The sequence below is a fragment of the Scyliorhinus torazame genome, chromosome 21 (genome assembly GCF_047496885.1).
Source record: "Scyliorhinus torazame isolate Kashiwa2021f chromosome 21, sScyTor2.1, whole genome shotgun sequence".
NCBI lineage: Eukaryota > Metazoa > Chordata > Chondrichthyes > Carcharhiniformes > Scyliorhinidae > Scyliorhinus > Scyliorhinus torazame.
This window is the reverse complement of record NC_092727.1, coordinates 85984921-86012461: the sequence shown is the minus strand read 5'-3', so window position 1 is coordinate 86012461 and position 27541 is coordinate 85984921. Positions and strand designations below refer to the sequence as shown.

Below are 27541 nucleotides of genomic sequence, written 5' to 3'. Positions count from 1 at the left end.
TAGATAAGTCCCCGGGACCTGATGGGATTTATCCTAGGATTCTCTGGGAGGCCAGGGAAGAGATTGCTGGACCTTTGGCTTTGATTTTTATGTCATCATTGGCTACAGGAATAGTGCCAGAGGACTGGAGGACAGCAAATGTGGTCCCTTTGTTCAAAAAGGGGAGCAGAGACAACCCCGGCAACTATAGACCGGTGAGCCTCACGTCTGCAGTGGGTAAAGTCTTGGAGGGGATTATAAGAGACAAGATTTATAATCATCTAGATAGGAATAATATGATCAGGGATAGTCAGCATGGCTTTGTGAAGGGTAGGTCATGCCTCACAAACCTTATTGAGTTCTTTGAGAAGGTGACTGAACAGGTAGATGAGGGTAGAGCAGTTGATGTGGTGTATATGGATTTCAGCAAAGCGTTTGATAAGGTTCCCCACGGTAGGCTATTGCAGAAAATACGGAGGCTGGGGATTGAGGGTGATTTAGAGATGTGGATCAGAAATTGGCTAGCTGAAAGAAGACAGAGGGTGGTGGTTGATGGGAAATGTTCAGAATGGAGTACAGTCACAAGTGGAGTACCACAAGGATGTGTTCTGGGGCCGTTGCTGTTTGTCATTTTTATCAATGACCTAGAGGAAGGCGCAGAAGGGTGGGTGAGTAAATTTGCAGATCATACTAAAGTCGGTGGTGTTGTCGATAGTGTGGAAGGATGTAGCAGGTTACAGAGGGATATAGATAGGCTGCAGAGCTGGGCTGAGAGGTGGCAAATGGAGTTTAATGTAGAGAAGTGTGAGGTGGTTCACTTTGGAAGGAATAACAGGAATGCGGAATATTTGGCTAATGGTAAAGTTCTTGAAAGTGTGGATGAGCAGAGGGATCTAGGTGTCCATGTACATAGATCCCTGAAAGTTGCCACCCAGGTTGATAGGGTTGTGAAGAAGGCCTATGGAGTGTTGGTCTTTATTGGTAGAGGGATTGAGTTCCGGAGTCGGGAGGTCATGTTGCAGCTGTACAGAACTCTGGTACGGCCGCATTTGGAGTATTGCGTACAGTTCTGGACACCGCATTATAGGAAGGACGTGGAGGCTTTGGAGCGGGTGCAGAGGAGATTTACCAGGATGTTGCCTGGTATGGAGGGAAAATCTTATGAGGAAAGGCTGATGGACTTGAGGTTGTTTTCGTTGGAGAGAAGAAGGTTAAGAGGAGACTTAATAGAGGCATACAAAATGATCAGGGGGTTGGATAGGGTGGACAGTGAGAGCCTTCTCCCGCGGATGGAAATGGCTGGCACGAGGGGACATAACTTTAAACTGAGGGGTAATAGATATAGGACAGAGGTCAGAGGTAGGTTCTTTACGCAAAGAGTAGTGAGGCCGTGGAATGCCCTACCTGCTACAGTAGTGAACTCGCCAACATTGAGGGCATTTAAAAGTTTATTGGATAAACATATGGATGATAATGGCATAGTGTAGGTTAGATGGCTTTTGTTTCGGTGCAACATCGTGGGCCGAAGGGTCTGTACTGCGCTGTATTGTTCTATGTTCTATAAATATGTAACTAACTTTGAGACAGTAATGATCAACTATGCAGCAGGATGAACAATGAACAAAGAAGCCATCAGACTCCATAATGGGCTAATAGCTGGTCAGACAAGAGTGTTTCAGAGGACAATGGATCTTGATTAAATCACTCTGGCTGAACAGGGGTATCCTGTTCATCTCTGAATGGTACTATGTCTCAATGAGATACCAAACCCAGCACAGGTGTGGGTGTATGACTGCACCAGCAGAACCTGGATGAAAGATGAACATGTACACACATTGTCAGCGACAACCTAGGAGCAACCATCATGGAGAAGTGACCCTGTGCTCAGAGAAAATAAGCGAAGAAGACACCCACACCAAGTTATCGTAGCCTGGCTAGCCTCCTTCACTAAGTATGGGTAATATCAAGAGATCAGCTGTGATCATATTCGGTGTGATTGTTTTTGAAGATTGTGGTACTCAAATAAACTAGAATTACAGTCGACTGTGTATATTTTGTGTCTGTTCTAAGCTGATCAAGAAGGGTTTTCTCAGTCAACAGAACCTATCTGATTTCCTGTAGGGAAGAAAATCCACTGTTGTTACTTGGTCCGGCCCTTATGTGAATCCTGGCCCACACCGCAATGTGGTTGACTCTGAAAATGGGCGAGCAAGCCACTTAGTTCAATGGCAATGAGGGCTGGGTAATAAATGTTGACATTCACATCCCATGAAAGAATTAATTTTTAAAAAATGATAAATTGTAAAGAGATGTGGTTAGCTCATTGTGAATGCTATGTTCCATTCAATGAGACACAATGGAGACATTCTAGTACCACAGATGGTTTTTGAGAAGAGTCAATCAAGAGAATTGGGTATTGTGGAAACTGGAGCATTGAACCCATAAATCCTGATTAAAGAGAATTGGGTTATGTGGAAACTGGAGCATTGAAACCATAAAACCCGATTAAGGTTCATTGGTTAGTACCCAATCTAGAAAAGGCAAATCAGGGCTTCTATCTGAATTCCAAGGCTAGCACAAGGGGGTCACAGGGTCAAATAGAAGGAAGAACAAATGGAAATCTTGACTGACACGATCTTGACTGGAATGGTTGCCTAGGTAGAGCAATGTCAACTAAAACCCAGGGATCATTTGGGAAACATGTTGGAAGGAGAGAAGGCTAGAAGAAATTTTCTGGATGGATGGATTAAATGGCCTTCCACATCAGCATCGGCCTTGTCATTAGTGGAAATCTTCCACTATCACAGCCTAAAACAAGCCAGGAAAATGACAGGTGCTTATAAATAACAGAGGAATGGAGGTGCTTAGAATTGGGTGGAGTACACACCTACATTGTTAAAACTAGGTTGAGACTTAATGTGTGAAAAAATACGCTGAACCAGATTCTTTACAGTCATGGTTCCCTGAGTAAGCTGCTATGCTACTGTGTAGTATTATCAATCACAGTAATAGAGAGAATAGATAAAGCTATCAATCTCTACAGGAATGCCCGAGTCATCGCAAACAGTATAATCTTTTATGTATGCTGTGCGGTGTTTTATATCGGTTTATGTTTCTGATGAAGAAGAACGGTGATCTGCCGACCAGATTCAAAAGTGGGACAAGTGGAAGCAACTTATTGGGTGAGTAGGGTCAGGTAATTACTTACTACTTTATTGCTCATAATTTGTAGTAATCAGGAACAGGAAGGAGGGTCCTAGAGTAATTGGTATTATTTGAAGCCATGATGTGGAGATGCCAGCGTTGGACTGGGGTGAGCACAGTATGAATTCTTACAACACCAGATTAAAGTCCAACAGGTTTGTTTCGATGTCACTAGCTTTCGGCGCGCTGCTCCTTCCTCAGGTGAATGAAGAGGTGTGTTCCAGAAACACATATATAGACAAATTCAAAGATGCCCAACAATGCTAGGAATGCGAGCATTAGCAGGTGATTAAATCTTTACAGATCCAGAGATGGGGTAACCCCAGGTTAAAGAGGTGTGAATTGTACCAAGCCAGGACAGTTGGTAGGATTTCGCAGGCCAGATGGTGGGGGATGAATGTAATGTGACATGAATCCCAGGTCCCGGTTGAGGCCGCACTCATGTGTGCGGAACTTGGCTATAAGTTTCTGCTCGGCGATTCTGCGTTGTCGCGGGTCCTGAAGGCCGCGACAACGCAGAATCGCCGAGCAGAAACTTATAGCCAAGTTCCGCACACATGAGTGCGGCCTCAACCGGGACCTGGGATTCATGTCACATTACATTCATCCCCCACCATCTGGCCTGCGAAATCCTACCAACTGTCCTGGCTTGGTACAATTCACACCTCTTTAACCTGGGGTTACCCCATCTCTGGATCTGTAAAGATTTAATCACCTGCTAATGCTCGCATTCCTAGCATTGTTGGGCATCTTTGAATTTGTCTATATATGTGTTTCTGGAACACACCTCTTCATTCACCTGAGGAAGGAGCAGCGCGCCGAAAGCTAGTGACATCGAAACAAACCTGTTGGACTTTAACCTGGTGTTGTAAGACTTCATACGGTATTATTTGAAGTTTGACAAGTTTCCTTTAAAGGGCAAATTCATGGAAGAGATCTAAGCTATGTTCCTCATGCTTTATATGGGAAGCCCACGGCCAGCATGTATGCAGGAAGTGTCTCCAGCTGCAGTTACTGGAAGCCCGGGTTTCGGAGCTGGAGCGGTGGCTGGGGACACTGAGGACCATCTGCAAGGCGGAGAGTATCGTCGATAGCACGTATAAAGTCACCATACTCCCAGGTGACCATAGGCTGCTTTCTCCTTTGAGGGGAAGAGCTGACTGGTGGTGATTTAACCTGAGGATCACCACAGCTCAGGCAAGGGGCAAGGTTGAGAAGGCGAAGCCTTCATGAATAACCTCGGCGGGTATGGAAATTGAACCCGAGCTGTTGGTCTTGCTTTGCATCATAAACCAGCTGTCCAGCCAACTGAGCTAAATCAGCCTCTCCAGCAAATATAGAGAGGTGGTCGCACTGCAGGCTAAGTTTTCACAGGCAGGAAGGGAACAGGTCACCATCAGGCAGAGCAAGAAGACTAGGTAAGCAATGCAGGAATGTCCTGTGGTCACTCCCCTGTAAAACAGATATACCACTTTGGGCACAATTGGGAGGAATGACGTCTCAGGGAAATGCAGACACAGCCAAATTCATTGCACCACATTTGGCTCTGCTGCACAGGAGAGCAGTAATAAGTGTTGGAATGCAATACGATAGGAGATTCAACTGAAACGAGGATAGGCATTTCTGTGGCTGCAAACAAGACTCCTGGATAGTATGTTGCCTCCCTAGTGTTATGGTCAAGGATGTCTCAGAGCAACTGCAGTCCATTCTGGAGGGGGAGAGTGAACAGCCAGTGGTCGTTGTACACATTAACATAAGTGAAAAAAACTGAGGTCCTAAAAGCAAAATACAGGGAGTTCGGACGTAGGTTGAAAAGTAGGACCTCAAAGGTAGTGATCAGATGACCATCACCAGAGGACTATCAGTCAGAGCAAAAATAGCAGGATATATCAGATGAATACGTGGCTGGAGAGATGGCGAAAGAGGAAGGGGCTCAGATTATTGGTTCCGGTTCTGGGGGAGGTGGGGCCAGTACAAACTGGACGGGTTTCACCTGGTTAATACCAGGTTTTTGAACGTTATCATGATGCCGGCGAGGGAGGGGGAGGCGGAGATAGTGGTGGCGATGGACGCTGAGAAAGCCTTCGATAGGGTAGAGTGGGGGTACCTGTGGGAGGTGCTGAAGAGATTTGGGTTTGGGGCGGGGTTTGTCAGGTGGATTAGGCTGTTGTACGAGGTCCCGATGGCGAGTGTGGCCAAAAATAGGAGGAGGTCCGAGTACTTTCGGTTGCACCGAGGGACGAGACAGGGGTCCCCCCTGTCCCCCCTGCTCTTCGCACTGGCGATTGAACCCCTGGCTATGGCACTGAGAGAGTCGAGGAACTGGAGGGGGTTGGTGCGGGGCGGGGAGGAGCATAGGGTGTCGCTCTATGCGGACGACTTGCTGCTGTATGTGGCGGACCCGGGGGGAGGAATGCCAGAGGTAATGAGGATCCTTAGGGAATTTGGGGATTTCTCGGGGTACAAGCTCAACATGGGGAAGAGCGAGCTGTTCGTGGTTCACCCAGGGGACGAGGAGAGGGGGATTGGCGAGCTCCCATTAAAAAGGGCGGAGAGGAGCTTCAGGTATTTGGGGGTCCAGGTGGCCAGGAGCTGGGGGGCCCTGCATAGGCTTAATTTCGCAAGGCTGGTGGAGCAAATGGAGGAGGAGTTCAAGAGGTGGGACGCGTTGCCGCTGTCCCTGGCGGGTAGGGTGCAGTCAGTCAAAATGACGGTGTTCCCAAGGTTTTTGTTCCTGTTCCAGTGCCTCCCCGTATTTATACCGAAGGCCTTTTTTAGGTGGGTCAACAGGAGTATAATGGGGTTTGTGTGGGCACGAGGGACTCAGAGGGTGAGAAGGGTGTTCCTGGAGCGGAGTAGAGATCGGGGGGTGCTGGCGCTGCCCAACCTCTGTGGGTACTACTGGGCCGCCAATGCGACGATGGTGCGCAAGTGGGTGATGGAGGGGGAGGGGCTGCATGGAAGAGGTTGGAGACGGCGTCTTGTGTGGGTACGAGTCTGGGTGCGCTGGCAACGGCGGCGCTGCCGTTCCCTCCAAGGAGGTATACCACGAGCCCGGTGGTGGCGGCTGCCCTCAAAATCTGGGGGCAGTGGAGGCGGCACAGGGGTGAAGCTGGGACCTCAGTGTGGACCCCAATATGGGGGAACCACCGGTTCGTCCCAGGGAGAACAGATGGTGGGTTTTCGGGATGGCACAGGGCAGGGATATGAAGGTTGGGGGACCTGTTTGTGGTTGGAGTGGGGAAGATCTCTGAAACTTACCAGGTGATGCAGGAGGAGGAGGCCTCGGTGGTGGAGTTGAAAGGTAAGTGGGAGGAGGAGTTGGGAGAGGAGATTGAGGAAGGGACATGGGCAGATGCCCTAGGGAGGGTGAACTCTTCCTCTTCGTGCACGAGGCTCAGCCTCATACAGTTTAAGGTGCTGCACAGGGCACACATGACCGGGACAAGGATGAGCCGGTTTTTTGGGGGTGAGGACAGCTGTGTTAGGTGCTCTGGGAGCCCAGCAAATCACACCCATATGTTCTGGGCGTGCCCAGCGCTGGAGGAATTTTGGAAGGGCGTAGCGAGGACGGTGTCGAGCGTGGTAGGATCCGGGGTCAAACCGGGCTGGGGGCTTGCAATATTTGGGGTCGCAGAGGAGCCGGGAGTGCAGGAGGCGAAAGAGGCCGGTATTCTGGCCTTTGCGTCCCTTGTAGCCCGGCGAAGGATTCTTCTTCAGTCGAAGGATGCAAGGCCCCCAAGCGTGGAATCCTGGATCAACGATATGGCAGGGTTTATTAAGTTGGAGAAGGTGAAATTCGCCTTGAGAGGGTCGGTACAAGTGTTCTTTAGGCAGTGGCAACCGTTCTTAGACTTCCTGGCAGAACGCTAGACATTGGTCAATGGCAGCAGCAACTCGGGGGGGGGGGGGGGGGGGGGGGGGGGGGGTTTACTTTACTTTATTTTTATTTTTGTTTTCGTTATTTACACTGGAAGGTCTGAGGAGGTGTATATACCTGTTGTGTTAAGTCGGGGTGTTAATGTTAATTTATTATTTATGTACAGGGGGGAGGGGTGTATGGAGGGTTGCTTTTCTAGACTGTGTTTTGTACTTAACCCTGTTGGGTTCCTTTTTCATTTTGTTATTGATATTTTATGAAAACCCTGATAAACATTGTTTGTAAAAAAAAAAAGAGGAATTTAATGCAATAGTGAGGAAGGATATTAGCTCCAACAATGTGGAATCTGTTTGGGTAGAACTGAGAAGCACCATGGGTAAAAAAGGGTCGTGGGAGGTGGGGGTTGTATATCGACCCCAAAACTGCAGTGGCGATGTTGGGAATGGCATTAAACAAGAAAATGGGGTTTAAAGGGATAAAGGAACATCTTTAATTATGGATGGCTTTAATCTGCATATAGATTGGGCAATTCCAATTTAAAAAATAAATGAATTTACAATACCCAGTTCATTTTTTCCAATTAAGGGGCAACTTAGCATGGCCAATCCACCTACCCTGCACATCTTTGGGTGTGGGGTTGAAACCCATGCAAACACAGGGAGAATGCGCAAACTCCACAAGGGCAGTGACCCAGAGCTGGGATCGGAGCTGGGATCGAACCTGGGACCTCAGCGCTGTGAGGAAGCTGTGCTAACCACTGCACCACCATGCTGCCCTGGGGTGAAATCAAATTAGTCACAATACCATAGAGGATGAAATCCTGGAGGGTAAGTGAGATGGTTTTCTGGAGCAAGGGGTTGAGGAACCAATTAGAGATCAGGCTATCCTAGGCTGGGTTTTATGTAATGAGAAAAGAATCACTGGCAATCTAGTTGTGCAAGGCCCTTTGGGATGAGCAGCCATAATATGATAGAATTTCTCATGAAGATGGAGACTGACATAGTTGATTCTGAGACTAGGGTCCTGAATCTAAATAAAGGAAACTATGATGGAAGAGGCATGAGTTGACTATGATGGATTGGGGAGAGTTACTAAAAAGGATAATGGTGGATATGCAATGGCGATCATTCAAAGAGCACATGGGTGAACTGCAACAATTATTCATTCCTGTCCAGTGCAATTGGCCAAGAAAAATAACAGACTTGAGGATGGATGCAGTTTAGAATTCAGCAAAGGTGGACAAAAGGATTGATTAAGAAGGGGAAAATAGAGTGTGAGAGAAAGCCTGCAGGAAACATAAAAAGTGACTGTAAAGGGTTCGATAGGTATGTGAAGAGAAAAAGATTGATGAAGACAAATATAAGTCCCCACGGTAGCACAGTGGTTAACACTGTTGCTTCACAGCGCCAGGGACCCAGGTTCGATTCTCGGCTTGGGTCACTGTCTGTGTGGAGTGTGCATGTTCACCCCATGTCTGCGTGGGTTTGCTCCAGGTGCTCCGGTTTCCTTTCACAGTCCAAAGATGTGCAGCGTAGGTGGATTGGTCACGCTAAATTGCCACGTAGTGTCCAAAAGTTAGGTGGGGTTGCTGGGTTGCAGGAATAGGGTGGAGGCATGGGCTTAGATAGGTGCTCTTTCAGGGGCTGGTGTGGACTCGATGGGCCTAATGACCTCCTTCTGCACTGTAAAATCTTTACTCAGAAACAGGGGAATTTATAATGTGGAATAAAGAAATGGCTGACCAATGAAATACATATTTTGGTTCTGCCTTCACAAAGGATAATGTCAATAACGTTCCAGAAATGTTGGGAGGTTTAGTGAGAGAGGGGAACTGAAGGAAATCAGTATTAGTATGGAAATGGTGTTGGGGGAAATTGATGGGATTGAAGGTCGATAAATCCCCAGGGCCCAATATTTACACCCAGAGCAGGAAGCGACCAGAGAAATAATGAATGTATTGGTGGTCATCTTCCAAGTTCCTATAGACTCTGGAACAGTTCCTACAGATTGTAGGGGAGCTAATGTGGCCCCACAATTTAAAAAGGGAGGAAGAGAAAGAGGAAAATACTAGAGTCCCCTATAAAGCTGTAATTAGCAGAGCACTTGAGAAACAGTGGCAGGATCGGACAGAGTCAGCATGGATTTACTAAAGGGAAATCATTCTTGACAAATCTACTGGAATTCTTCGAGGATGTACGAGTAGAGTTGTCGAGGGGGAGCCAGTGGATGTGGTTTATTTGGATTTTCAGGAGGCTTTCGACAAAGTCCACATAAGAGATTTGCATGTAAAATTAAAGTGCATGGGATTGGGGGTAGTGTATTTAGATGGATAGAATACAGGTTGGCAGACAGGAAACAAAGAGTAGGAATAAATGGGTAATTTTCAAAATGGCAGGCAGTGACTAGAGGGGCAACGCAGGGATTGGTGCTAGGACCCCAGCTATTCGCAATATATATTAATGATTTAGATGAGGGAACTAGATGTGATATCGCCAAAATTTCAGATGACACCAAGCTGAGTGGGAGGGTGAACAATGAGGAGATTGCAGAGATGCTTCAGTGTTGTTTTGACAAGTTGAGTGAGTGGACAAGTTAATGGCAGATGCAGTGTAATGTGTATAAATGTGAGGTTAGCCACTTATTTAGCAAATACATGAAAGCATATTATTATCTGAATGGCTATAGATTGAGAGAGGGGAATGTGCAACGAGACCTGGGTGTCCTTGCACACCAGTTGCTGAAAGTAAACATGCAGGTGCAGCAGGCAGTAAAGAAGGCAAATGGTATGTGGTCTACATGGCTACTTGAGACTACTTGACTATTATGAACCTGCTTCTCAGTTTCTCCCCAAACCTTCTGACAACGTGTGTTTGTGTTGAGATTCAGTTCCCCTGGCTGCGTCAGGCCTCTGCACCTCACCCCGCGTGCTGAGTTTCCATGTGGTGGCCACTGGAGTGCAACTCCGAGCAGTCACCCTCTCGCTGCATTCTCTGGTTGTAGCCCCTGGTCAACAAACTCCCCCTCACACACAGGGCAGCCATACCTCCGGATCTGCCAGACTCGGGCAGGTCACTGAGAACAGTTTTAGGAATGAGGCTGTCAAGATCAGCTGAACTTCCACACTCCCAGAATCCCCAGGGTCACTGTCTGCTTTGATGCTGGTGCTCACCTTACTGTCCCACCTCCCAGATTTATAATGGGAGCTTAAATATTGTCAGTCCATTTGGTAGCTGTCAAGAATGGGAATGCAGTCTTTTTTTTCATTCAGTTGGGAGATGAGAGCTTAATATTCCCATTTGGAATATTGTGAGCAGTTTTGGACCCCGTATCTAAGGAAGGATGTGTTGGCCTTGGAAAGGATCCAGAGGAGGTTCCCAAGAATGATCCCTTGAATGAACAGCTTGTCGTATGAGGAATGGTTGAGGTCTCTGGGGCTGTACTCGTTTGAGTTTAGAAGAATGAGGGGAGATCTTATTGAAACTTACAGGATACTGTGAGGCCTGGATAGAGTGGACGTGGAGAGGGTGTTTCCACTTGTAGGAAAAACTAGAACCAGAGTACACAATCTCAGGCTAAAGGGACGATCCTTTAAAACAGAGATGAGGAGGAATTTCTTCAGCCAAAGGGTGGTGAATCTGTGGAACTCTTTGTCGCAGAAGGCTGTGGAGACCAAATCACTGAGTGACTTGAAGACAGAAATAGGTAGGTTCTTGATTGATAAGGGGATCGGGGGTTATGGGGAGAAGGCAGGAGGATGGGGTTGAGAAAAATATCAGCCTTGATTGAGTGGCAGAGCAGACTCGATGGGCCAAATGGCCTAATTCTGCTTCTGTGTCTGATGGTCTTATGGGCTAATTACCTTACTCCTCACCACCACATCTCGATATAGAGCAAGAGGTGATGTGGGGACTCTGCTGATCTGTGTCTTCAGTCACTTGGGGAAGTTCCTTTAAATAATATATTGGGTTGATGTGAGTGGAGCACTCACACAGTGAGACACTACACCTTCTGACCTGCAGCCTCCTAACATCCTGAACAATCCCAGCTACGGGTACAAATCAGATTGTTAAATGCACTGGCTCAGCGCATTAAAAATGATCCAGATCTTCGCTCGTCACAGTTTGCCTGTGTAATCGTCCATCGTGAGAATGCAATAGGCACCCTGTACGCTGAACACCAAACCACCTACACAGTAGTGACTAAGCAGCTTTCAGATTTGCCTACTTTACACTCTCAGTATCAGCCTCGCATCTCACCTATATTGCACGACAGACGGTGCTAAGAGCTACTGCTCTCGGCACCACTCTCCTCCTTGACATCAAATCCAAGCAGTAACTACAGAGTGTTTTGTCTACTGGAAGCCAGAATGTTCCGGAACTTCCTCTGCCTAGTCTTAGGTCCGTTTGCTCCAGTTGGTATAAAGTAGACTTTTTCTCATGGAGGCAGAAAGTATTCCATCCCGTTGTCTTTTCCATTTGCCATTTCACATTCCTTCCATTCCACTCATTTTCTCTATATTCTTGTTCTCAACTCGCTCTGCTTTTTATAATAATAATCTTGATTGGTATCACAAGTAGACTTACAATAACACTACAATGAGGTTACTGTGAAAAACACATAGTCGCCATATCCAGCACCTATTCGGGTACACTGAGGGAGTTTTCAGAATGTCCAAATTACCTAACAAACATGTCTTTTGGGACTTGTGGGAGGAAACCGGAGCATCCGGACAAACCCACACAGACACGGGGAGAACGTGCAGACTCCGCACAGACAGTGACCCAAGCCAGGAATCGAACCTGGTGCTGTGAAGCACCGGTGCTAACCACTGTGCAACCATGGGCACCCTCATTCCCTTCCTCTTCCAGTGTGCAGAGAGATACCTAAAATGCTGATACCTATGATTTTCTATACATATACACCCAGCCCACACTGGGTCAGCAACAGCACTCGAGGGAACCACAGGATAAGAAGGGAATCACACAAGTTCAATTTAATCGAGGCATTCAAGAGGGCATTATATGATTATTTGAATAGAAACAATGTGCAGGGGTGCGGGGAAAAGGCAGGGAAATGGCACTAAGTCGATGCTTGTTTGGAAAGTTGGTGCAGACATGATGGTTGAATGGCTTCCTTCTGCATTTTAACAATTCTGAGATTCCGTCTAAGGAACAATAAAGCAGGCCTGCAGTATAAATGGGGCATTGAAACTATTCCCTTGATCAAACACTTCATCTAGGCTAAATAGTGTCAAACAAACCCAAGATTATCAGCCTCTGGGTCACAAGATTATGGGCTTAACTAAGCCCTATTTCAGGACCTTGAGCACACAACCGAGGTTGGCACTCTATGCTACCAAGGAAGTGCTGCATATTGAGAGATGCCCGGCTGGATTCTCCATTCCTGAGACTATGGCGCTGGGGCAAGATTCATAGACTTCCACAACAGCAAAACTGGCACCACACCTAGACTGATTCAGCGATTGTTCAGCGGCTAGCACTGGCACCATGTGGAATACAATCGATTCCAATGATAAATGGTGCCAGATTTGCCGGATTCATGATTGATTCAGCTGCATATACACACTTCACTCCCCCCACACACCATCCCAGTCAACAATATGGCACTGGTTGCGTTGGAGCACGCTCGTATGGCTGATACGTCGGTTGGGACCAGAGGGCTAGTAGGGGGTGGAGGCGAAGGAGAATTACGATTTGTGAAATCGGCGCCTCGCCCAATTTCGGCATCAGAACCAATTCTCCATACAATCGCATTTCCCGATTCCAGCGCCAGTGGACGGAGAATCCCGCCCTTCATCGTTGAACCCCTTGAGCTTGCTCCACCATTTAATAAGTTCATAGCTGATCAAATAGTAACACAAATCTGCACCCCCCCCACCCCCGATAGCTTATCACCACCTTGCATACCAAGAATCCTCCCGCCTCTGCCTTAAAAATATTCAAAGATTCTGCTTCCAACACCTTTTCCAAAGAGAATTCCAGAGACTCACAACCCTCTGAAAAAAAAAAAATTCACCTCATCTCCGTTTTAAATGGGTGACCCCCAGTTTATAGAAATAGCAGCAATGTGCTACACCTTACGAAGTATAGAGATTCAAGAAGGCAGCCCATCACCGCCTTCTCAAATGCAGTCATGGATGGCCAATAAATGCTGGCCTTCCCAGCAATACCCCCATGCCATGAATGAATATTTTAAACAATCCCTGATTACCCTGAGGTCTGATGTAGTTGGTGACTTGCATAGCCACTTCAATTGCCAGCTAAGAGTCAACCATGGAATGGGATTGGAGTAAAATATAGGCTGGGCTGGAACAGGACAGGTCTCCTTTCCTAAAGGACATTTGGCAATCAGTTGAGTTTATAGCAAGCAGACAGTTTGATGATCACTTTTACTGATGCCAATATTTTTATTTCCAGAATTTAAATTCTCAAACGATATTGATGGGATTGGCAGTTATATTCTTTAGATGATTAATCTAAACCTGTTAGCACTGGCCCAGGAACATAACTGGCCCAGGGCAGCACGGCAGGATTGTGGATAGCACAATTGCTTCACAGCTCCAGGGTCCCAGGTTCGATTCCGGCTTGGGTCACTGTCTGTGCGGAGTCTGCACATCCTCCCCGTGTGTGCGTGGGTTTCCTCCGGGTGCTCCGGTTTCCTCCCACAGTCCAAAGATGTGCAGGTTAGGTGGATTGGTCATGATAAATTGCCCTTCGTGTCCAAAATTGCCCTTAGTGTTGGGTGGGGGTTACTGGGTTGTGGGGATCGGGTGGAGGTGTTGACCTTGGGTAGGGTGCTCTTTCCAAGAGCTGGTGCAGTCTCGATGGGCCGAATGGCCTCCTTCTGTACTGTAAATTCTATGTATAATCACTATATTATTACCCCTGTGAGTTTGATTTCAACTTGAGTCCATGAGCATATCATTTCAATTCTCTTTCATCTGGCTGGTTATTCCTGGAACAGATTACTAGATTGTCGCCAGAGACTTATAGCTGAAGGGGCGCCACTCCGCACCCAGCATGGCTCTGACCGCCAGCCATTAGCGTGTTGGAAGGATTTTTTCCAGGTTGATACTCAACCTGTTTGGCCTTGCTATGAGCACACCTTCCTTGACCATCGAGTCCTGCGATGGCGCTCGAACCCGGATCTTCTGGCTCAAAGGCAATGACGCTACCCAATGAGCCACAGGATCTCCTTGTTGAGCATAGAATGTAAGATAATACTCCAGTATAGTAATAACAGTAACACAATAAACTATGGCTCAATTTACCTGTTCAGGTGGATATTAGAAATCTCATGGACTATTCATGATGCCCTCGACAACACCAACGAAGGAATCTTTTAATTAGAATTCACAGTGCAGAAGGAGGCCATTCGGCCCATCGAGTCTGCAACGGCTCTTGGAAAGAGCACCCTACCCGTCCACACCTCCACCCTATCCCCATAACCCCATAATTGCTCATTATATTTTGTTGTGTGTGTTGCGCAGGAGGGCCTCTGCTTAACCTGCTAAACAGCCATCAGCTTACTGCAGACAGACTTACGATGTGAAGTGATTTTCAATGTGATTCATTGTCATAAAACTGTAAGTGTAAGTCCAACAAAAAGTGGCAGCTCCCAAATGGGAGACTGTTAAAGTAAAGTCATTCTATTTAGTTTTATCTGTAAACTGGCCAAGGGCAAATCGTACATGAATTGCTGCAGCCTTAATCTCAAGAGAGTGTGGTATTTCTGCAAAGTGCCAGCTGTTAGTCTATTTGACAAAAGGTATTTCAGACACGACCGGTTATGAAGCTGTAGCGACTTCAGTACCCCACCCCCACACGGTCTTACCCATCAAAGGGAGAACTGGATGAAAACCCGCACTTGGTGGCAGGCAGTGCTGAGCAGATACTGCATCGGACGGCCAATCTCGAGAATGCCCACCTGTTAACAGTGATTAATTCTACTGTAACGGGACCGTCCACAAATCTCAAATGTTGGCTGAAAAAGCCCATTCCAGAGGTCAAAGGTGACAAAAAGAGATTGACCCATTCTCCTGTGAAATCTCTCGCAGCTCAAGGATCTAAGTGCAGATTTTGCGGGTGATGCACAGGCTCCTGGTTTCAAACAGCTGACTGGATGCTCATCATTCCAGCCCACTGACTCCGACTGAGACAACTGGCCCTGAGTGACTGCAAAAGCAACACAGTACTGCCAGCCCGAAACTTTTCGCTGCGGGCAAGGGAATACCTGAAGGATCTTTGCTTCATTTTTGTGGTTGCCTTTGGTGTTAAGTCTCATAGAATTTACAATGCAGAAGGAGGCCAGTCGGCCCATCGAGTCTGCACCGGCCCTTATAAAGAGCACCCCGCTGAAGCCCACGTATTCACCCCAGCCCCGCAACCCAGCACCCCCACTTAACATTTTTTGGACACTAAGGGCAATTTAGCATGTCCAATCCACCTAACCCGCACATCTTTGGACTGTGGGAGGAAACCGGAGCACCCGGAGGAAACCCACACACACTCGGGGAGAACATGCAGACTCTGCACAGACAGTGACCCAGCCGGGAATTGAACCTGGGACCCTGGAGCTGTGAAGCAACTGTGCTAACCACTGTGCTACCATGCTGCCCCCCCCCCCCCCGCCCCCCCCCCCGCCCCCCGCCCCCCCCCCCCCCGCCCCCCGCCCCCCCCCCCGCCCCCCCCCCCACCCCCCCCCCCCCGCCCCCCCCCCCCGCCCCCCCCCCCCGCCCCCCCCCCCCGCCCCCCCCCCCCCCCCCGCCCCCCCCCCCCCCCCGCCCCCCCCCCCCCCCCCCCGCCCCCCCCCCCCACAGAATGAAATCTAGGGCAGAATGTAGAATGGCCAATGAGCTTTTCAGGGCGTAACTGCTGCTTCCGTATGTGGATGGGGAGCGAAGAATTGGGGATATATACAAATCGCTCGGGGGGGTGCAGGGAGGCAAGCGGTTGGTGAAGATCAAGGAGAAATGGAAAGGGGAGTATGGCTGAGACACTGCATAGGGTAAAAGGAACCTCCTCCTGTGCAAGGGTGAGCTTGATACAGTTTAAGGTGGTGACTTGGACGAGAATGAGTGAGTTCTTCCAGGGGCTAGAAGCTGAGTGTGAGTGTGGGAAGTGTGGGCGAGAAAACATTTGTTCAGACTGTATAGTTGATTGCTGGGAAGTATGTTTCCCGGGTGTTTATGTGCTGTAACCTGTTTTGATACATCTTTGTAATAAAATACATTTAAAAGAAAGAGCTTTTCAGACTGAGTTTTTCATAGAGTTGGGGTGACTCCATGGAGGTGTGAAAATGGCAGCCAGGACACAATTTCAAGATTCCTGAGGATTCCAAGTTTCAGGATTGCCATTTAAGGTTTGGGGGGCACGTCCATACCACACACACCCCTCCTCTACCCCCCACCATGTCCTAGTCCTCTGCAATTTTCATTGAGTCGGGTCAGCTTTTCAAAGAGTCACGATTCATGGCACCTCAAATGTGTCGTGAACCAGTGTCTGCATGAGGGAACCTTTTGAAAGGTAAGTTTGAAAGGTCCTCTTCATGCACTCCATGCTAAGGTATGCCTCTACCCACCCCTCTGACCTTTATGGCCTCCCATGCGAGTGTATGTCTTGCCACCTACCACCTATGACTTCTCATGCCTCCATGCAAAGTTATACCTTCACTTGCCTCCTATGGCCCCTTATGTGCCCCCCCCCCCCCCCCCCCCCACTCTCATGACAAGGCATGCCTCCAAACAATCCCTATGGCCCCCATACAAGCATACAAAGCAATGGCACTTCCATGAACAGTTACCATGCCTGTTCTATGCACTGTTTGGAACCAATACCCCATAATGACAGTGGGGTGCATAAAAAACATTTTAAAAAGTAATTCATTGATAACTTTCCACTTTAAATAAAAAATATTTTTATCACAGCCTAATAGAAATGTCAGTCATCCAGACTCATTAAAGTATCAATAGCTGAATCTGCTAGCATTCGAAACCTTTATTTTGTGTAAATAAACATTGTGATATTGACAGCAAAGATCAGAGAGCTAGAGCTGTCAATCAAACATTTTGTGCCTCAGACACAGTTCTCTAATGGATGTCTGAGTTTTCAGCCAAGCCTTAGTATGCATCCTTGGCCTGGGAGCATGGGGGACACTATGGAGTGAGTGTGTTAGGGGTAGGGAGTACAATGGGCCATGGTCGGTGTGTGGGTGGCATACCTTTGCATGGGGTGTATAGATGGGGCAATAGGGCAATAGGAGTATGTGGGGGTGAGGGAGTGTGAGAGCGGGTGAGGACTAAAGGGCCTTACCTTTTTGTTAGAATTGGGATGTAATCCCACAGCACCAAGATGGGTCTTTTATCAGCTGGTCTTAGCACCTGGCAGTCCCTATGGACGCTTCCGGACTCTTTCCTATCCCTGCCTTCCCCACAGTTAAAATCCCAACTTTCCTGACACTTTCTCCTGGGGAGGGTGGGCTGAGCTGCAAATATTACCGACTCCCTCCAGGCACCTCAATGATGCAAATCAATCTAGCCTTTCATATCTTACAACTGCTATACAAAGGAATAGCCTTGTTGGTGCTATTTGATCCGCCATTTTTAATATTATAGGTTAGAATCCAAAGCAGCAAAGAAAGACTCTGAGTATTGCATGTAGACTGTTTAAAAATCACAATTAACAGAAAGATCTCTTCCTCATCCTCATGGGAATGTTTTGAGAGTGAAAGCGGAGTCAAGCCAAAGACATAAAAATTCTTTCTGGGGTTGATCTACAGCAACAATAACAAGGAATGGGGTGATATTTATATTTCTAACTGGAGTGCTATTGGCGATGACTAGCCCAATGATAAAACCACTAGGTCGCCGCCTTACCACAGTAAAGCCCTGCTTGCTGTGTGCAATTGCCAGCCGACTAAAGAACAGTGACTAAACTTTGAAGCAAGCTGAAGCATCATGGGGTATGAATCATAGAATCATTGAATAGGAAGGCACAAAAGGAATCTATTTAGCCCATTGAGCCTTTCCCACTCTTTTGAAGAGCAATCCAGTGAGTCCCACTGCTCCCAACAAACCCCTATCCCCTCCCCCCCACACACTCTATCCCCATATCCCTGCAATTATTTTGTATTTTTTGAAATCCACCTCTTTGGGAAGGCACCCACACTGCGATTAGCATTGATGATGTATTGCAATGGGAATGCTGCACTGCTGAAGGTCCTATCCTTTGGACGCAACGATTAAAAATATCGGGGCAGAGGGCAGCATGTGGCACAGTGGTTAGCATTACTGCTTACGGTGCTGAGGACCTGGGTTCGAATCCCAGTAGGTCACTGTCCGTGCGGAGTTTGCACATTCTCCCCGCGTCTGCGTGTTTCACCCCCACAACCCAAAGACGTGCAGGGTAGGTGGATTGGCCACGCTAAATTGCACCTTAACTGGAAAAGAAAATAATTGGGTACTCTAAATTAATTTTTTTTAAATGATGGGGCCTGAAATTAGGTTGACCCTCACAAACACGTGCAGATTTGTCACAAATGGGCATGATTCTGACCCATACAGGCATCACTGAAAGACCTCACAGGAAATAGATGGCAAAGCTTGCTACCTCTTTGAAGTTCTCAAACGCCGAAAGAATGATGTCATGTCCTCCTCGTACCAGGCACACTGCCGCCAACAGCTCCAGTACCAGTGCCTTGGTCCTGCAGAAAGATAGCATGAGGCGCTCAGTACACATCCAATCACATTAGACTGCAAACAGATGAGTGTATTTGCCTGCAAGGTCAAACGGGAAGCAAGACAGGTGCTTTGTCAAGAAAGCATTTGAGGATTTTCAGAGGTTTTATTAAAAAAATTCATTCTTGGGACACGCGTTTTCTTGGCAAGGCTGACAGTAATGACCAAATCTAATTTATCTTTAGAAGTTGGTGTCGGGACAACTGCAATGCATTTGATGAAAGCACACCCACAGCGCTGTTAGCTAGAAAAGTTGTCTTCAAAATTTCACTGTTGTGCATTGGAAGCTTTTTCAATGCACAGCACACTTTACATTGTTTGAGTGCTCGCTGCGCGGTATCTTCTGGACGGCCGTGTGCCTGTGCACCTGCACAACGTAGTGAAAACATTATTAACTAGGGAGTTCCAGGATATTGCCTCGACAACGATGAAGGAGTAGTGAATTATGTGTTATTCAAGACAGCATGCAATGTGAGAAGGGTAGACGGAGATGATGGTGCTCGCTTGCACCTGCTGTCCTTGTCTTTCTAGTTGTTAAGAGGTTGCAGGTTGGGGAATTGCTGAGGCACATCCTGTAGATACTACATGCTGCAAGCACTGTGCGCCAGTGGTGGAGAGCATATGCTTAAGGTGATGGATGGGCTGCCAATCAAATCCACCACCGACGCAGAGTGGCAGCCATGTGTACCATCTGCAAGATGCACTGCAGGACCTTATCAAGGTTCCCTCGGCAGCACCCTCCAAAGCCATGACCACTACCATCCAGAAAGACAAGGTAGCAGATATATGGGAACACAACCACCCTGGATGATCCACTCCAAGTCACTCACCACGCTAATATGGAAATATAGCGCCGTTCCTTCGCTATTGCTGGGTCAAAATCCTGGAACCCCCTAACAGCACAGTGGGTGTACCTACACCACATGGACTGCAGCGGTTCAAGAATGTAGCTCACCATCACCTTCTCAACGGCAATTAGGAATGGGCAACAAAGGTTGGTCAAACCAGCGACACCCACATCCCGTAAAAAATGAATTGAAAAAGGTAGAGCTATTTCTCCTGAATTGTATCGCACATTTGGAATTAAGAAGTGTGGTACTTTACAACCTTTGTGTCTAAGCAGATGAATCATAAAGATTCTGATGACAGGGGTCAGAATCCTCTGCTCGCAAGTATAATTTCAACGGTGGGCACAGAAATGTGAGAAATTCCCACCGGCAGTCACAATGGCTGAATATGCAGATCCTGTGCTGTTCAGCTCATTGCTTATGCATCCTTGCTCGTGGCGGGGATGGTCAGGAAGTCACCCTCCCCACCATCAAATCATGGGATTGAAGATCTGGGTGCCGTATTTAAAGGGCAGCCAGACAGACTACCTCTCCTCTCCCTTAGCCTGCCTCCAAGTCCCAAACTCTGCTCCACCCTGTCACCAAACCCGCCCCTTCCAACCTTTGTGTAGCTGGTGCTACTGGCACCCAATAAGAGTGAAGTTATGAGCAGTCCCCAAGAAGGTGAAATCAGTGTCTACTGACCTCAAAGTCATGGCAAAAATGAAGATCGCCAGATGCCCACCACAGCCTGAATGTTCTAATTTCCCACTAGCGGGGCCTTAATTTTACAGAGTGGGGATGGGGGGAAATTAATTCCAACCAGGTGGTTTTTTAATGAGCTTGTATGAAATGTTAATGCAGGCAAAGGGGTTGGGAAGCTCGGCCGACCTTTAAGGTCCCGAGAACAGAATTCCGATAATTCATCATAACATCAGGAAACTGGGGCGGGATTCTCTGATCCTGAGGCTAAGGGTTGACGCCGTTGGAAACGCCGTCGCATTTCTCGACGGCATCAACACGGCCCTAGGATCAGCAATTCTGGCCCCTACAGGGCGCCAGCAGGGCGCAGGAACGGTTCACGCCGCTCCAGCTGCTGATCTGGCTGTGGAATGGGCGCCGGGGGATGCGTGCATGAGCAGTGGGTCCGGCGCGAACCTGCGCATGCACAGTCCCACCGGCGCAGTTTCCGCGCATGCGCGGAGTCTCCCTTGTCTGCGCCGGCCCCGACCCAACATGGCGCAGGAGTACAGGCGCCGGCGCGGAAGAATGGAGGCCGGGAGATGGAGAGGCCGGCCCACCACTCAGTGGGTCCTGATCACGGGCCAGGCCACATCGGCGGCCCTCCCCTCACCCCCAGAGGCCGCCACCCGAACCTTCAACGCTGAGTTCCCGCCGGCTGAGAGCAGGTTAGAATGGCGCCAGCTGAACTCGGCAAGCCGGCCGGGTAGAGCGGCCCGCCACCGGCGACGTGTGGCGTGGCGCAATTCGCGCCGGCCACGGGGATTCTCTGGCCCGGCCCCAGGCTGAGAGAATCCCGCCCCTGATTTTTGGCCTCACGCCAAGTCACGTTCTTCTGCCCGCCACGCTTTCCACTGTCAGTGCCGCAAGAAGACTCCGCTCAGAGTCTGGATTTACCACTGGCTTGCTTTGCCATTTTGTACTTGTGCCCATACAGATGAGAACAACTTTTTCCCTCATATGGCCACATTATGGTCATCAGAGGCAAGGTAGTTCAATTCCTATCTGCACAGAGAGAGCGAATTAATAACAAGTGCACCGTGCTCAGGTTTGTTTCTGAGCCCCATCAGGGTTCCAATGATGCCGCATTACCACAACGCAATTAATCTTGATTCCTCTGAGTTAAGGAGGAAAAGAGATAAATTGGCCGGAATTCCCACTCCTGATCCCCATACGGCGACTTCTAGGAACACACTGGTTGTGAATTGGTCACAACAAAACCACTCATCAAGCAAAACTAGCCATGTTAGGATGACTGTGATTAGGATCTCGCTGGGTACTCATTTTCTGAGTGTTCCAGGACCTCTCACCTTGCGTTTTTGTTGTTCAGACTGAGGGTGATCTCGTTCACACATTGTTCATGTTCCATCACTAGGGTGAATCCAGACTAGAGAAAAACACAGTGGACAACAATGAGAGCTGGCTCATAATGTTTGGGAATATTATCATCAATAAAAAACATGTTTTAGCACAGGACATTGAAATATAAATCAAAATACTTTAAATGTTCCACATGTCGGTCAATATATGGAGAGCTAAAAGCTGGCTTAAGATTTTGGGTATAAGTCCCAAAGACAGGGAAATTGTAAAAAGGTGGGTAAGACTGTATCGTTGTCCTTTCCTTTCTTAGAAGGCCTGTCAGTAATGTGCAAATACAAAGGAATGGAAGTTAGTTATGGCCCAATTTGGCTGCGTAACCATGGTGCTGAGGCAGGAAGGCTCGATCAGCCTGAAACTGAGGCGAGCTGCCAGCATCACGGTTATGCAGCCAAGTTGGGCCATAACTAACTTACGGCCCATTGCAGTTATAAATCACAGTTTGCCCATTGCCAATGGACCAACTTCAGGCCAGTTGCCTTGCTGGCACTGGCCCTCTGCTAAGTCCCTGAGCTCAATGACTCACCCTGGGTCCACATCAAGGTTAAAAACAAATTACTCACTTTTTTTGCTATGGCCACTCGTTAGGCCACACACTGAAGAAAACATCAGTTCAACGTTTTCAAATTCCAGTAAAACAAAATCAGTAACACTGGCACCAGTAATACTGGAGTTCCATTTTAAGGCATAGTTTCGACAAATTTTGCTTCTGTCTTCACTCCCAAGAAAACCTGAGTGTGACAGGGCTTGCTGCCATCGGGCGAGCCCAGCCTCCTTGACGAATATTAAAACTGGGCTCTCATTAGTACTTGCAAGAGGCTTAATCCCTGCTAAATGGCCTACATCCACCAAAAACAGACCAGGCCTACACCTTAATATGGGAACTGATTTGCTGGGTAATTTTTCCATTCATGCGAGCTTGGAACCTGCCAGGGTTAAGGTTGACCCCTCTGACATTAAGAGCTGAATTATGGTTGCACAGACAGATCCAAATTATTCCCTGCCCTGTTTGACAACTATACTCAGCCAGACCTTGGGGGAAGTGCAAGAAATAGACCAGGGGCGGGATTCTCCACTCCCGCACCGAAGTGCCCACGCCGTCATGAATTCCGTCGAGGTTCACGACGGCGTGAAACGGCCCCAATCCTGACCGATTCAGGCCCCGACAATGGGCTAGGATCGGGGCCGCGTCATCTACACGCGCCAGGCCTTGTCACCGCGTAAAGGCGGTGCAGCATAGATGACGCGGCCGGCGCCGCATAACTGGCATCACCCGCGCATGCGTGGTTGCCGTCCTCTCTGAGTCCGCCCCGCAAGAAGATGGCGGACGGATCTTGCAGGGCCGCGGAAGGAAGGAGGTCCTCCTTCAGAGAGGACGGCCCGACGATCGGTGGGCACCGATCGCGGGCCATGCCACATTTGAGGTACCCCCCCCGGTGCAGGATCCCCCCTCCCCTCCCCCGCAGGCCGCCCCCCCAGCGTTCGCGCGCTGTTCCCGATGGCAGCGACCAGGTGTGGACGGCGCCGGGGGGAACCCGCCGTTTTGGCCTGGCCGCTCGGCCCATCCGGGCCTGAGAATAGCGGGGGTGCCGGAGAATCGCCATTTTGGGTGTCTCTGGCGATTCTCTGGCCTGCGGCCCGCGGAACTCGACGGGGCCATTCCCGCCGCTTGGGAAAATCGCGGGAGGGCATCGGACCGGCGTCCCGGGAAATTTTGGCGGCCCAGGCGATTCTCCCAACCGGCCCGGGAGTGGAGAATCTCGCCCCAGATTTCTTCAAATAGTCCTGCTCGTTAACGAGTGCAATGGCCATTACAAGACAAGAGTATAGAGGATCACTCAACCTTAGTGTAAAGCTGTCAGATTCCAACGAAAAGCACATTTTATGTCTGCTCCTCTTGCAGGACAATGGCCCAAACAATAATACTCCTTTAACTTCAGCCAATTATCCCTGTATATCTTCTTTGAGAAGAACAGATAAGTTGAGGATTACTGCTGTGAGTTTGTTCAGAACATGAGGGCAGTGACATAGGATCAGAGTGTAAATATTTACTGGCTAATGATCTCTCAGAGTCCAAACCAAATGAACACACGTGTAAAAATGGTGGACTGTGTTCTCCGTTGGCTGACATGGGAATCAGGACATGTGATCGGGCGGAGAATGGGTTTTGATGCCAAAATCGTGGCTGTCGCCGGTTTCATGCCAAATCACAATTCTCTGGTGACTCGACAGAACCGTCAATGCGTTCCACTGCACACGTACAGTGAACGCCATTGGCATATCATTAGCGGGTCTGACCCAGTATTCTTCGGGGCCTCCGTGATTCTCTGCCTCCACTGGGGGGAATTCCCAGGGCGAGGTTCACTTGTGCTTTTAAAAATCGCCTTGGCTACTGAGGGAAAGAGAGGGGGTACGCAAAGTGTCCAACATCATCATACTTTTCTGACAGTTGTGCCACTGCCAGGGCAGAGGGAGTAGCAGGGGCTGGCCAGGAGGTGGGCTGTGGAGTTCCAGCGCAACCAGTGCCACCTTGTTGGCTGAGATGGTGTGTGTGGGGAGTGAAGTGGGTATATGTGGCTGAAGCGTGTCAGCCTCCTGAGTGTCAATCGCGAATCTGGCGAATGCTGCACCGTTTCTCTTTGGAATTGATTGTGTTCCTTGTGGTGCCGGTCGGTGCAAGCCTCTCAATGGCCTCTGAATCAGTCCAGGTGCGCCGCCAGTTTTGCTGTCGTGGAAGTCCACGAATCCTGCCTGGGCACCAACACTTAGTCTCAGGAGTGGAAAATCCTGCCCCGTGTGTTTGGCATGCGCTTGCTTATGAGTATAGTTGGGAGTGCATGTGTACTGGGCGTGTGTGAGTACAAGCTTGGTTGTGCGGTTGTGGATCAGGGCAAGCATTTTGTGATGAATGTAGAAATATTAGATTTCATATTGTGGCAGTAATGTTATTTAACATCCTGGTTTAAAATACGTGTGGGCAATGTGTCTACTCAAACTGTAATTAAGAAGACATAAAAGGTGAGGAAAGTATTGATTTTAATCATTTACTGGTTTACAGAGAAATGGTTAATAGAACTTGTTTACACTTTGGATGGTTCCCTGGGGTAGCGGTATTTAGTCCTAGCTAAGCAAATCATGGGACATCTTAGTGGGATACAGATGATGTAATTAAGGGGAGGAGCCAGGTCTGTCTGTAGTTGGCAGTTTTGTCAAATGTTGTTTGGTTGAGCAGAAGGGTCGGACAAGACATAATGTACTGGACTCGCTCTTGAAAGGGTCACTTTCCAAAGGTCTGTCCAGATAAGCAAGTAACCTGTTTTGTTAACTTTGTTTATAAGTGGCATTTGAACTGTAAAGTTATTTACTTGATGTTAATGTGGTTAATTCTGTGTTTAAATTAAAGTTTGTTTCAACATAAAAGATTGGTCAGAGTCATCACTTCTGGGGTGAAGTATTCTTTCCTCACCGTTTGAAAAATTGTAAAGACATTGGGGTCTGGTCCGGTATCCTAACAAGTTTGGGGTCTGGTCCGCCATCCTAACAATTGATATGCATTAATGTAGGTAAGTGTGGATTTGTACTTCCCCAAGGAATGGTGGAGGGTAAAGTACATAGATTTTTGATTGACAAGGGAGTCAAAGGGTATCAGGGATAGGAAGAAAGGTGTAGTTGAGGCCACAACTATATCAGCCATGATCTTGCTAAACGGCAGGGCAGGTTCAAGCGGCCGATTGAGTTACTCCTGCTCCTAATTCATATGTTTGGATGTATGTTTGTCTGTCCCACTGTAGTTCACATTGCATGTGTGGATGTGTGTGCAGTCAGTACGAATGTAGGTGAATGGTGCATTGGTGTGAGGGTGGGTGCATATGAACAAGTGTAAGGTGAGAGTGTAAGTACAATTGTGAGTATATGTGTGCGTGCGCTCAGGATCATGTGTTTGCATGAAGGTAACAGTGCGGATGTGTGCATGTGTATGGGCATGGATGTGAACGTAAGCACATGTACATTTGTACAAGTTTGCGTGAAGGTGCATGTACAAAGGTGGATGTATGTGCATGTGAACCAGCATGTGTATGTGCTCTCACACACTTAGTCACAAAGTGGCACAAAGGCATTAAAAGATTGGAAGCAGTTCAAATCAAGCAAGGTCACGTGCCTTACCAGATGCAAAAATAAATTCAGGCTAAAAATGTTATTGGAAGTTACATGTGAAGTGATATATAATTAAATTAAGGACAGAAGAGGCTATTTTGTCCCTCTGTCCTGCTCCATCTAATGGAACTGCACGCCACAGATTCTCTTGTGATGAAAATGAAGAGGCAAACTCGGAAAGGGATTTATTGAGGATAATACAAGTGTTACTTATGTAACTTCCAAATCATTTCAAATGCTTGATCACCCTTGAGACAGTAAATGCCAGAAATGTGCTAATTGCTTCACTCCAACTCACAGAAGCGCAATTCCAGCTCCAGCACAATTACTCCATTTGGAAATTGCTAAGCTGGATCTGGGTTCTCGAGAGGGCAAATATTTGCCAGCTTTGATAACACTGCATTAAGCAGAACATGTTTCTAATTAAACACTATCAGGATGTGTGATTTAACATCCTCACAAGTCACTGTCTAGCATTCAATAATTTCCTTTCATTTGTAAGCTTTGACTGAATCGAAAGGATTTCGTCCAATCATACGTTTCACTGCCTACATCTCGCAGTAGGCATCCCTTTTGTGTGAAGGTTAGAGTGGCTCCAGTCAATGCAGTGGGTTTGTTGTCTGCATTAAATTAACCTCACTGATGGTGACATCCAACAACTTGAATTTGTCCAGTAAAACAAGCAAATCCCAGGATGGGGAGAAGCATAGATCTGAAACAGATCAATGGAACGAAGCTGAGCTGTGGAGGAGGGGAGAGGTTACAATCAAAGGGGTGACAAAAAAGGTGGGTTTTGAGAGGCTTTTGAAGTAGAAGATAGACACGGAGATCTTTAGGGAAGAAATATCAGAGCGTGGAGCTGAGGTCTCTGCTACAGAGGTGTGTGAAAAATAAGAAAATCAGCATTGGACTTTGATGAAGAGTGAGGATAAATAATTAAAGGACCATTTTACTAATTGCCAAAGCAGGTTTTGGTCCCCAGAGCCATTGATTGGTTAACTGTTCAAGTCAAGCAGCCAGGCCCCAATTATCCAATCAGCAGCTGTGGGAACCAATCATCAATCGGAATAAGGGAAATTTGCCAGAAGTGGGCCTTGTTCAAAGAGCCAGAAATCAGACACAGTGTGACATACACAACACCAAACCTAATACAATGAGAACAGCTCCAAAAACAATCAAGAGGCTTGACACCATCCAGGACAAAGCAGCCACTTGATTGGCACCCAATTCATCACCTTAAACATCCACCCTCTGCACCACTGCCGCACAATGGCAGCAACGTGTACCATCAACTGCAGCAACTGAGCAAGGTTTCTTCCACAACACCTCCCATGTCCGTGACCTCTACCACCTGGGGCAGCAGAATTGGGAATAGCAGCACCTCCAAACCTCCTTCCAAATCACATACCATCCTGACTTGGAACGAGGGCGAGATTTAACAGAAAGGTTTCTAATGGCGTGATTCAACTAATTGGGAACAAAGTCCCATAGCGAGCAGGTTTAGCTGCATGTTTCCCAGCGCTCGCAGTGCCAGGAAACACATGGCTATATAATACAACTCGCATTGTATAAGGGGGGCCTCAGTGGGGAGCATGCAGCCAAGGCTGCATATAGCCCCGTTTT

At 47.9% G+C, this 27541-nt stretch overlaps 1 protein-coding gene across 11 annotated transcripts in view; it reads right to left on the bottom strand.

Moving 5' to 3' along the window:
- LOC140398384 (formin-like protein 1) overlaps positions 1 to 27541 on the bottom strand; it is a 383709-nt gene that overhangs the window by 114744 nt on the left and 241424 nt on the right. For all 11 annotated transcript variants that reach the window (XR_011937470.1, XR_011937471.1, XR_011937472.1 and 8 more), the window contains 2 exons: positions 21697 to 21773; positions 18691 to 18784 (listed from right to left, as the gene is read on the bottom strand). Coding sequence is in view for 8 of the 11 variants with exons in the window: in XM_072487008.1 (XP_072343109.1) it covers positions 18691 to 18784; positions 21697 to 21773 (171 nt within the window). In the remaining 3 variants the exon portion in view is untranslated. The remainder of the gene's footprint in view (positions 1 to 18690; positions 18785 to 21696; positions 21774 to 27541) is intronic.